At 40.6% G+C, this 12,412-nt stretch overlaps 1 protein-coding gene across 2 annotated transcripts in view; it reads left to right on the top strand.

Annotated features, from left to right (window-relative positions):
• CEP128 (centrosomal protein 128) overlaps positions 1 to 12,412 on the top strand; it is a 382,053-nt gene that overhangs the window by 189,879 nt on the left and 179,762 nt on the right. For both annotated transcript variants that reach the window (XM_090033819.1, XM_090033818.1), the window contains one exon: positions 6,016 to 6,208. In XM_090033819.1, coding sequence (XP_089889945.1) covers positions 6,016 to 6,208 — 193 coding nt within the window. The remainder of the gene's footprint in view (positions 1 to 6,015; positions 6,209 to 12,412) is intronic.

The following is a 12,412-nucleotide window of genomic DNA, read 5'->3' as shown; positions in this document are numbered from 1 at the left end:
CTGCTAGGCTGCATTCCTGACTGCACACATGCATGTGGCATTTATTGGTGACATTCAGTTAAAAGAGCTGATAGCTGATATGTTAATTTACCTGATATTGATTCCCATCCAATATGCAACTGATATATCAGTGTACCTCTACACACAGATTTTCCCTGTTTGCTAACTAGCTGAGCTTTCTTCTCTGAAAATAGGTAAAATTTGATAAACAATTTAAAATATATTAGATCAGAGACAAATATTTCTTAGGGTGATATCTTTTATTACACCAGCTATGTCCATGGGATAGAAATAGACAGGTTTTTCAAGATGTTCTTCCTCAAGTCACTGATCACAGGGAGACAGGCACACCATAGTGAAAAATAGCAGAGGGGAGGGGGTGAGAGAAATTTAGGGATAGCCAACCCAAAATTAGCAGAAGAAAAGCTGATTACTAGGAGATCAAGGCCTATAAAAAAAGAGGAGAGTCATTCTCACCAATTTCACCTGTGTAAAAAGAATTCATGAGTTGGGCAAAGTATAATGCGCTATTAAACAGGTATTAATGGTCCTTGGTTCTTAGTATGGGATCATGCTGCTTTAGGCCTCCTCTACACATTATAGTTGTGTGCAATTAATGTGTTAATTGTGGCATAAATGGCAAGGGTGCTGCAAATGTCCTACATTTTTATGGCAGGTTTGTATAGCATCTTTAAATTGAACATGTGGCAGACTTGGAGCCAGGGTTGACAATGAGCTGATTATCAGCTCTGGTCAAGATTCTCACTAAGGTCTTGAACTGGCCTGGAATTCTGAGCCCCTGATTGTCAGCTGATCATTGGCCTTGTCCCCAAACCTGTGGGCATCCTGTTTTTAAGTTTCTGGGGCAGGGGGAGCCTGGGATCATTATCTTGGGCTCCCCTGCACTGGCAAGTAGAAAGGGTGCTATTGGGATCTGATTCCTGATGTGTGGCATAGAATAAGCACAGTTGTTAGTACTGGGGATCAGATCCCATGGTGCCTTTTAAATGAACATGTGTCAGGGGCCTTAGAAAGGGCATTTGAGGAGTAAGTGTTAAAAGATTTTATGATTTGTGTGACTGATATTAATAGAAATTAGTTTAGATTTTAGGTCTTCAATTTTGGGTTTACTGTGCTGCCATAATCCTGTCACCTGTGTATACACTGTGCTTGAATTCAGGGATTTCAGCAGATTTTGTGGAGAGGCTCAAATCCCATTTTTAATTGTGGTCTAGAAGTTGGATTACAGATTTGGGATAGACTATCTTCAGTCCACAACACAGTACCGAAACATGGAATAGATTGAATGCAGAATCAGTTTGGTCTTTGTTTAGTACCTTAACTTAAAAAAATAATATTTTCAGCTTCTTGTTGAGATATTTAATATCAGTCATCCAGTAAGGAATTGGCTCATTCTTCCATACTATTTTTCTTGTTTGCTTTATCCCTCTTCTCTAGTTCTGGGAATCTGTGTTTGTAGAAAAGGTTTGTACTTAGGTTTTAGTCTCAGAAACAAAACTTTTACAGTAAAAGCTGCGTTATCTGGCACCTTACAAACTGGCTTGCTCTACTAACCAGCATGCCAGTCGATGTGGCAAAAGTGAAACTGGAAGTGCCCACTGTGGCACTTCCAGTTTCGCCAAGCCCCCATGGTCCGGGGCATAGCAGCCTTTCTCCAGTGTGTCCGGGGCGCCCCTCCCTGTCCCCTGGCACACTTACACGGCAGGAGGGGCAACCAGCATCTCAGGTAACTGGCATATTTGGTTATCCAGCACCCCATTCCCCTTCGGTGCTAGATAACAAAGCTTTTGCTGTAAAAGCAGTAGAAATGTATAAGAAAAGTCTCTTTTTTCAATTTTAGCTACTGTAGTTTAGCCATTTACTTTAATTGACCTGTTAAAGCAGGGAGGCAGGTGAGAGTAAGTTGTTTTTTTTCTTAGTCATGCATTATATAGTTAAGTGAAATGCAACTTTCAAGCAAAGCTAACACAGACACATGAAAGCCAAATGTCTTGTCTGACCTGAAATTAAGTGGGTGGTAGAATTGCAGTTTGAACACTGTGCACCTATTCCAAGCCTCTTTGTCACTTCTAATTTCCAAATTTCTTCCATAGCTACTAGACCACAGATGCCCTTATAAAAATTTGGTTGCATAGCTTTTAAGGGAATAGCAGAAATAGATTTCTTTTCCTTTCTGGTAAAAGAAGAGAGATTCATATCTGTAGTTGGTATACTAACTTCAGTCCGTCCTCCCCCTCCTTTATTCGCATTGGTATAATGTGGAGGTGTAAGTGTTGTAGCTGATTGTATTTATTTATTTATTGCTCTCGCAATAACATTAAAAAAAACCTGATTTCCTGTTGACAGAAGCAGGAAATATTACTATCAAACTCTCATGTGCTACTTACTGTACATGCCTCATAGTGACAGATAATAAGCAGATCTGTAGTAAGCAAGCAAATATCCATTCATAAAATTTACCATTTTGAGAATTTTTATAAATCTGTCTGTTCAATTATTGAAGAGCGGGGAAAAAAAAACAAGTTCAAGACTAACTTTTCATATACAGCTTCCTAGGGCTCAAACTTGTGGGATATTGCAGGTTGTAGTTGGCCTTAGCTTGAAAGAAATGGTATAGCTCAGGGGTGGCCAGCCTGTGGCATGGGTACCACAAGTAGCATGTGCATCCTCTGTGCTTGGCAGATTGGGAAGGGGCAGGCAGCACAGTGGCAGGTAGGGCAGGAAGCAGAAACTGAAAGAACAAATTGGGAAGGAAACAAAAGTAGAGCAGCAGATTGGGCAAGGGAAGGGGGACATACTTGGGGAGGGTATGGGGCAAATTTGTGGCATGCTTGCCAAAAAGGTTGGCTCCCATCAGTGTAGCCAAAGATGATGATCAATCCTAGTGCACAGTATTCCATCTTGAGTTGAGCAGAAGATTGCAGGAGAGAAGAAGACTTCTTGGAAACTCTAGTTACTGCCTGGAACAACTTTCATATGAAGATGAGCAGGACTGCCTTGTATTACTTTGTTTTATTTTATCTGTAAGAGAACATAGAAGATTTTGACTCAAAGTTAAACTTATGAGATGATAATTTATGTGCTCTTCATGCAGGTGAGCTTGAATTATTTGATGTTGCCTGAAATCACCCACCTTTTGTTTCTGATTTAAAGAACTGATCTCCTACTGCATATCTTTGTTCCATCTGTCATCTTATCTAGTTGACACTATATTGTTGCCACAACTATATATAATATGTCTGCAGTTATACTTTTGTTTTCAATTAAAAAAAGTGCTGGAGGTCACACTTGTCACTTTGTCTGTTATATTTACTTAGGCCCCTTTATGCATTGCACTTATGCCACTATTAATCATAGCATAACTATGGAATGGCAAGGAAGTGCAGCTGTTGGGATGGGGATCCCACATGGTGTCTTTATCTCCATAGGGATGTTTCACATGTCTTTACATGAATATGTGCCAGAGGTCTTAGAGTTCTAGTTTCAAGTTAAAACCAGGCTTCCTCAGGGCACTCTTGTTAGGCACCATATCAAAGTATCTGCGTTCAGCCTTCTCTTGCCGAGGCTGAAAATATCCAGGTCCCTCAGCCTTTCCTCATAAGGCCTTCCCTGCAGGCCTCTAACCATATGAGTGGCCCTCCTCTTGGCCATCTCAAGGTTGTCCACATCCTTCCTGAATTGCAGTGCCTAGAATTGGACGCAGTACTCTAGCTGGAGCCTGGCCAGTGCCACATGGAGAGGCAGCATCACCTCCCTGGACCTGTTTGTGATGCGCCTACTAATGCATGACAAAGTGCGGTTAGCTCTGCTAATTACTTTGTCACGTTGACAACTCATGTTCATCTTAGAGTCAATAACAACTCCGAGATATCTTTCTGCTGCTGTGCTGCAAAGTAGATCATCCCCCAGCCTATAGGTGTGCTGGTGATTCCCTCTCCCTAGGTGCAGCACTTTGTGCTTGTCCTTGTTGAACTTCATCCTGTTGTTCTTTGCCCACTTCTGTAATCTGTCCAGGTCCACCCTGATTCAGTTTCTTCCCATTGGTTGGTGTGTTTGCTTCGCCCCATAGTTTAGTGTCATATGTGAATTTGGATAGAGTGCTTTCCATGCCCTCATCCAGGAAGATACTGAACAGCACTGAGCCTTGGGGGACCCCATTGCCCACATCTTTCTAGGTCGAAACTGACCTGTCCACCACCACTGTCTAAGTAAGACCCTTAAGCCAATTTGCCATGCACGTGACTGTGTAATCATCTGTGGCACAGCTGTTCAATTTGTTTATAATAATAGGATGGGATACTGCATCTAAGGCCTTCTTGAAGTCCAAGTAGATGACATCGTCAACTCCTGCATCTAAGCTTTTAGTGACCTGCTCATAGGAGGAAACAAGGTTAGTCAGGCAGGACTGTCCTGCTATGAACCCATGCAAGTTGCCCTTTAGCATTATATTACCTGCTGAACTCCTACAAACGTGATCCTTGATAATTTTTTCAAGCATTTTCTCAAGTATAGACATGAGACTAACTGGTCTATAGTTACCCGGATCCTCCTTCCTCTCCTTCTTGAAAAGGGCCACACTGGCCCTTTTTCAGTCCTCTGGGACCTCACCTGGGCACTCAAACAGCCATGCCAGTGGCTCTGCTATGACACTGGCTAATTCTTTCAGCACCCTTGAATGGAGCTCATCTCATCCTGCTAATTTAAACACATTCAGTTCCTCCAAGTATCTCTTTGCTAGGTTGGTGCTGACAGTTGGTGGGCTGGTGTTTCTCCTGCTTCTGTCAGTAATGCATTTGGGAGATTTGTCTAGATCTGAGTTCAAGAACACAGAGGCAAACAACTCATTGAAGAGCTCTGCTTTGTCTGTCCAATCTATCATCAACTGCCCTTGTCTATCCTGTAATGGTCCTATGCTGCCCTACTCCTCCTTTTGCTCCCGATATACCTGAAGAAGGACTTTATGTTGTCCTTAATTTTTGTTGCCAGCCTGAGTTCCATTGCTGCTTTGGCCTTCCTAACTGATTCCCTGCAAGTGCAAGGGAAGGAAGTATACTCCTCCTTGGTAGCTACCCCTACTTCCACAGCCTGTATGGCCCTTTATTTGACCTTAGGCTTTCCTGGATGTGATGATGGAGTTTCATTTTTAACCTGAAATCAGTAGCTTATTGGGGTTCCATGTTTAAGGTACACTGGTTCCTGCAACTAGTTTAATATATAGAGTGCTGTGACCTAGCATTTTGTCTGACCACCTTTGACTTCCCCAACAGAATTACCAGGTTGTTGCATAATTTGAAGCTTGGCTCAGCATTGTGTGGGAGATGTTGGTACTGGTCCAGAGTGGGGCTTGGACTAGTATCTTTGGAGCCATAGCAAAATACCTTAATAGCACTGCTACCTTGTAGCCTACTATTGGTTATCATATCTTAAAATATATTGCAGAACATATCTTAAAATATATTGCAGAACAAGGATGATTTCAGATAGAAGCAGTAAGAATGATCAAGGACTGGAAAAACCTCTTGTGTTAAAAATATTTTAATTCTGTGCCTGAGAAAAGTATATGAGAGAGAAGAGCTAAATGGATATTGAGTCTGAGTCAGTAGCTGTGTTTCTGTGGAGTGTGTTTCGGGAATCATGGAAAATCATTCAGAGGAGTAGAGCTATGCACCAAAATGATCTATATCTAGATCCGTCTGTAGATCAACGTTGCCCAAAAAATACGCATCCAGGAAGTTTTTGTTCTTAACAAAGGTAGTTTATGTTTAAAGACTGAACAAGTAGTTTCTTCTAGCCAAAATGTGTATATTTTCAATGTATTTGCACATGGAGCCAACGTTTGGTCTTTTAATGTGTTCCAGTTTAAAAAGTAGTTTATGTGAGAATAACTACTCAGTAAGTTGTCTCTGAAGATGTTAGCTCTGCTTGGTTAAAGAGTTAAGTCCTGATGGTATTGGAGTTCTTCTCTTTTTAATGCCAAAATTTTGTTTTGCGTAGACAAAACTTCAGTGGCTATGCGAAGAGGTAAAAGAAAGAGAAAGCAAGGAGAGGAAGTTGCGACATCACCTACTGCAGAGTCGAGAGCAGGTTAAGCACTTAACACTGAGCAAGGAAACTGAATGCCAGTCTCTCTTTCAACAAATAGAAAAGCAGGAAGTACTCTTAGAAGAAGTTCACAGAGAAAAGAGAGGTGAGTTAACCATCCATTTTTATTAATGAAGGAATGGAAGCATGGAAAAATGCAGATAAGGAGAATTCCCAAACTTCATCCAAGTCTGCTTTCCTGGAGATCATTAAGAATTCCAAATCTGGTGACTTACTGATGATAACCAGGGAAATGGAGGTTTGTTTGCCTTGGTTAAATGTTTTTGTTTTGCCAACAGCTGTATTTCAGTTCAGTAAAATATCTGAACAACACTTGGGTTTGTAAAATGGGCAACAGACATAGCAATTAATTTTTTGACTATAATATTTGAGGTATATCATGACCTGAAGCCAGAAAAAAAATATAGAGGGATATGTTGTAACATTGCTAGAAGCTTAGATTGGATTCAAACTGCTTTTACCTGTAAAGAGTTTAAAATCTGCAGTAAGCTAAAGTCCCAAACACTGTTTTATTTTGTTTAAACTAAAAACATTAAAGTCATTGTTTTGGAATTTACCTACTTTTTATTTATGATCATAACTACTTTTTTGCCTCACGAGCCACATAGATAGAGTTGTGGTTTATAACAATGTTGGCCCTGTAAAAATGCAAAATACAAAAATGGGAAATATCAGAGGAAGTTTTGAAATTCTTTTATGGTGGTCTAATGATGCCAAATTAAGATTTATTGGTAAGCTTTGTCTTATCTCTTACACATGTTAAAATACTGAACAAAGCAAAAGAAGCTTTGTGCTAATTAAAATGAATTGTAACCAGTTGCATATGGAATGGGGAAAGCATTAAAATTTAGTTCTTAGTTAAGCCTTGCATTTTGGAAAACAGGCATTTAATTAAATATTTAAAATAAGAAATTTTAGAATGGAAAAGAGGCCATTTATGTAACTGCCTGATTATACAGGCATATTAGTACCTGTCTTTCCTTTTATCTCATCTTATTCTTTTTAAGTATATAATGCCAAACACCTCTGAATGTAGGTATTCCTCTTTCTCACTGAGATTTTCCCATATGTGAATATAAAAATCATAGCAAATTTCCCTCCTTACTTCCCAAGATCTTAAGTGTAGATGCAGTTCATGTCTTTTCTTTCTATAATTAAGAAAGAATTATTGTCTTACTTCTTCAAGAATCTTATGTCAGTTGCCTCTGTCTCCTTAAGAGTCTGTTTTGTGTTGTTCCTATACATCAGATGGTCCTGATTAAGGTTTTGAGAAGAGAACCTAGGAGATCTGGATTCTGTTCCTGCTATGTCAGAGACTTTTGTGTTACTTACCATTGGCAATTAACTTTAGCAAAGCAGAGATAATGCTACTTTGCAGATATAGAGCTTCTTTTAGGATAAATCTATGTATGAATGTAGAGTATCCAGATACTTTTGTGCTATGTGATGGAAAAGCTACATGGATCAAGGGTTTAGGTTTATAAGAATTTGCTTTTAGTCTGAATTACAATGAAGGAAAAAAATTGAACCCGCAGAACTTGCAGCTATAACATTTTTCCATCTCTGAGACATTCAAAGCGTGCAAATAGAGCAAGAAAGCTTACAGTTCCCCAAACCTGTAAGGTGCATCTGCCTCAGTCATTCTTGCTGCTTTCTGTTCTTCCAGCCCTGACATTTTATTTGCTTTTGTTCAGTATCCTCCTCACAGGTACTGTATATTCTGTCTTTCATGTTCATGAAAACTAGAAGTCCTCCTGCTCACATCAATTTTTAACCATTCCAAGATGTTATTCTTATGCCTCTGGTTCCTTTATTCAGGTGTATTGCCTGATGGAAAGATTTCTCAGAAACACCACAGATTACTTCTCTTAATCAGAACAGTTTCTCCCTAAATTAATCGTTTCAGGATGGACCAAAACTGTTTCAGGAGTCTTGTCCGTTTGTAGCAGTCTATTGTGTCCTAATGCACTGGAGTCAAAATGTATACAGGACTCACCTACAAAACACTACCTAGAATTGAATGTACCATTACTTCATAGGTGTGTAGTCTATATTGGTCTAAGGACATAGGCAGACAAGGTTCTTTGGGTAAATCCAATATCTTTTATTAGATCAATTCTTATAGTGTAGTTGGAAAAATTTTTCTTAGCAAGCTTTCAGGCACAAATGCCCTTCATCAGGAGGATGCATCTGCAGATGGTCTGTGCTCTTCCTGGATGGAGTGGTAAAGCAGCCAGAGGCCAGTACACTACTCCAGCTATTACTTCATATGCCTTTAAATACAAGTCTTTTTGCCTATCATGAGTAACATTATTCTATGCTGTTTGTTTCCTAACTTAGAACTGAGAGTCTGATGTATATATTTATTGCTGTACTAACTGACCTTCACTTCCACTCTGTTTTACGCCTAGTGCTTCAAATGTTGTTGCTCATGATATGGTGAAATCTCAGGTACCCATTTAAAAGTTCTAGCCTTTTAATTTGTGCCCCTCTAAATTGACACAGATATTGGTTTTGTTTTCTTTAAAGATTCATCATGGCATCTCTGTAAGAGAAAGTAGATGTAAATGTCTTCTCTCTTAACTTTCAGCTTGTAAAAAATCCATTTTTTTCAGTTTAATAAACCCATATTATATGAATATTTCACAAATTGCCCCAAAGAAAACACATGCCAAAAGCACAATGCTGTAATAGCCACCACAGGCTGTTTCCCTTTCATCCACTAGGTCACTTATCCTACCAAAGAAGCTTGGTTTGACTAGATTTATTCCTGAGATCCTGTTGGTTGTTCCTTGTCAGCTGATTATTCCATAGGGTTTTCAAAGCTGTTCTCTTTCATAATTTTGTCCAGGATCTTTCCATCTATCAAAGTTAGATTGACTGGTCTATGATTCTTTTGGTTCAATTTTTTTTCCTTGCTCTCTTAAAAACAGATTCATGTTTGCCCATCTGCAGTCCCATAGGACCTCCCCAGGTTTTCAGAAGTTCTTGAAGAGTTCAGAGGTAACTTTAGCTAGTATCTTAGATACTAAATAGACTTAGTCATCAGGAGTATTAATCTCACATAAATATTCTTTAACTTGTTCTGCCTGCACTCCTACCTCTATTAAAATTGATTTTATTGTGTATTTTTTTATCAGAATTAAAGCATTCAAGGAAAGGCCTGAGTATTTTGTTTTCTCCATTGGTTCTTACTTTCTCTTGTGTCCTGTTTAAATAAGGGACCTATACTTGCCAGTGTCTCCATCTCAAATATAATATATTTATAGAACCTTTTCTTGTTTCTGTTATTTTCCTGGTTAGTTGAATGTCATTTTGTACCTTAGGCTTTTTGACTGAAGGTCCTGCCCTTTGCTTTCTTCTGTGAGTTGTTCAAGAGGTCTCGTGAATTTCCTACTCCTGACTTAAGCTGTGTATCGTAGACTACAAAATGACATCTTCCCTGTTCTTTTCACTGAGACATTCAATAAGCTTGCCTGTTGTCTCTGAACTTAAGAGGAAGCATGAATCTTCTTGCTATACAGTATACCTTTTCATTTTTTCCTCCTGCCTATCCTTCCTAAACAAAGAACCTACTTTAACAATATTGCAGTCCCGTGATCTAACCCACCGTTTTTTGGTGATACCAATTGTCATGGCATGGGGTCTTAGGGGTGGCTGTGATCTCCCATAGTGCCCCCTACCGTGCCAGGTTCATCTCAAAGCACCCTCATTCTCTCCTGCCACGTCTCACGTCTTGTTCTTTTATATATATATATATAAGGGAGGCTGCCTTTCGTCCCCTTGGACACAGTGCCCTGTTGTATCCTGGCCCCTGTTCTGTACTGTGTGACTCGGTACACCCCAGCCTTATGGGCTATGCGTGGCTCTGACCGCGCCTTTACCATGCCCCAAGCCTCACTGATATCCCAGACGTTGTTTCGTTTGTCTGGCTCTCTGCGCCCTCTCTGGCGCGTGGGCTCTTCGTGGCCCTTGTCTCTCACCATGCCCTCCAGCGCTGGGGCTGTCTGCGGCCCTCACCTCTCACCTCTGGTGCTTCGGCTCTCCACGGCCCTGATCTCGCAACCTTGCACCTCGCAGGTACTCTGGCTTTCCGCAACCTAGTCTTGCAGCCTAGTCTCGCAACTGTGCCCCACAGGCACTGTGGCTTTCCGTAGACTAGTCTGGCTGCCCCCTTTGCTCTGGGGCCTCCTCGCGCTGCCCCCTTTGCTCTAGGGTTACAGCAGCCTTGGGGCTCAGGTGGCCATAGCCGTGCCTGGCCCCAAATCTCTTCCTCGGGGGTCTTGAACCCCCTGCGGGGCTCAGGCAGCCTCGGCCTTACCTGGCCTCCAATTCTCTGCTCCCTTTCTTGAGGCTGGGGTCAGTGCACCCCAAATGCTGCACCCTGTCTGGCGCCCCACGCTACCGAGGAGCCCCTATGAGGCCTCCTCCAACGCATAATAGCCTCACCCAAACCACCAGTTGTAAACAGTAAACCATCAACACAAACTCAAGCCCCTTGGCTGCAACATAAATTAAGCCATCTGGCTATAACCACATTCATGCCTGTCACAGGGTTTCTCCCTCTCTCACCCGTAACAACTGTCTTTGCATCCTGGCCTCTTCCTTTTCCTCATTCCCACCCCTATGGCTGCTGGCAGAGAACTGCCTGCCTGGCCTCAGCCTGGGTTTAAATGGGAGCCAGGCCCTGCCCCTTCCAGTCAGTTGACTCACTGGTTTCCCTGGCAACCCGCAGCTGTGCTTCTTTATTACTACTGTGGCTGTCCTGGTAACCAGCAGCTGGGCTCCTTACTTACTGCTCCACAGTGCCCTGTGACACGCCTCCCCTCTTTAAAGGAGCGGAGCACCAAGGTGCTTGCGACACCAATAAAGTCATATTTTTGTTGCATCCAAATACTTCAATTTCTGCCTATTGATTCCTTATACTTCTGGCATTTGTTTTTGTGCATCTCAGCTGTCCAACAGGTTGTCTCATTAATCTTTCTGTTATCTCTTTAATGTTTCTAATTGTAGTTTTTCCTCCCTCCTTCCTTGCGCCCCTGTCTCTCCTCCCCCCATATACATTCAGCTGTATGTCGAGGTAATTTTGTCCATTAATATACCTACAGGCTTTTTGTCACTGCCCCCTTCAAATCCATTTTAGTTTAAAGCCCTCCTTGTTGACTGGCAAATTGGTGTGCTAGGATTCTATTCTTTCTTTCTTCCCACCATTTCTTCTTCACAGAACTCAGTCCAATGGTCACAGCACCATTTGCACAGCTAGGCATTCATCTCCAGGATTCATGTTTTCACTGAACTTGAAAATAAGACAACCTCTATTCCCTGAATCCTTCACTTCCGTTCCTAGAGCTTTATCGTTGCTTCTTATCCCTCTCTTCCTTTTCAGTCCTGTCTTTTTAGACAGACTCTCCATTTTCCTGATCGTCCTTGTAGCCTTTTCCTGCACCTGTTCTGGTTTGAATGTCTCTTTCTTTATTATGGGTAACTACCCTTGGACACAGTATTCCAAATAAGGTCTCATTAATTCTTTGTACAATGACATTAGTATTTCCCTATCAGAATGCTGACTTTGTTTCTGAAAAGTGAACTATTTAAAGCTTTTATGAAAGAAGATTTGTCATTACTGCTAAATTAATACAGAAAAAATACCTTTTTCTCAGCCTTGTTGGAAATGCACTTGTGTATTGGACAGATGGACGTGCACACACACACACATACATACAAGTGTGCGTGCAATCTTGGCAAAAATGGAACTAGTATTATGAGCTCATACTCTGCTAACAATTGAAATTTTCCATTCCTATGTATCAGTGAAACGTTAAAGCCTATAAGTAGAATAAAATGTGTAGTATAAGTGTAGAAATGATATGCAAAGCAAAGTGAGAATTGGTATGCCTAGCTTCTGAAATATTTTTGGGTTCCTTTTCTAATAGCTGAATGCCCATTTTTCACAGTATATCAGATTGCTAAGTGGTGGTAGTTTTTATACCTAGTAGAATACCTTTTTACTACCACAAATTAAATTAAATCTATTTCTTCTTTAAAAAAATCCTTATAAAATAAATCTGCATTTAAATTTTTTATATTATGCAGCTCTAAAAAGTGATTTTTTTTCCCCTGACCAAATGACCATTGCTTTTCCTTTTATATTTCCAATCTTCATGTGAGCCTTCAATTTCAACCAAGTCTATTTTAAATAACATTTTAACTGTTAGATTCAAATAGAAAGGTGTGTAAGCAGCACTTGAACTTTTATACAATTAGTGCTTTGTATGGTTATATTATTTAT

The sequence above is a fragment of the Crocodylus siamensis genome, chromosome 2 (assembly GCF_052110815.1).
Source record: "Crocodylus siamensis isolate JL-2025a chromosome 2, ASM5211081v1, whole genome shotgun sequence".
Taxonomy (NCBI): domain Eukaryota; kingdom Metazoa; phylum Chordata; order Crocodylia; family Crocodylidae; genus Crocodylus; species Crocodylus siamensis.
Note: the sequence above shows the minus strand (reverse complement) of the source record. Positions and strands in the feature narration are given on the sequence as shown.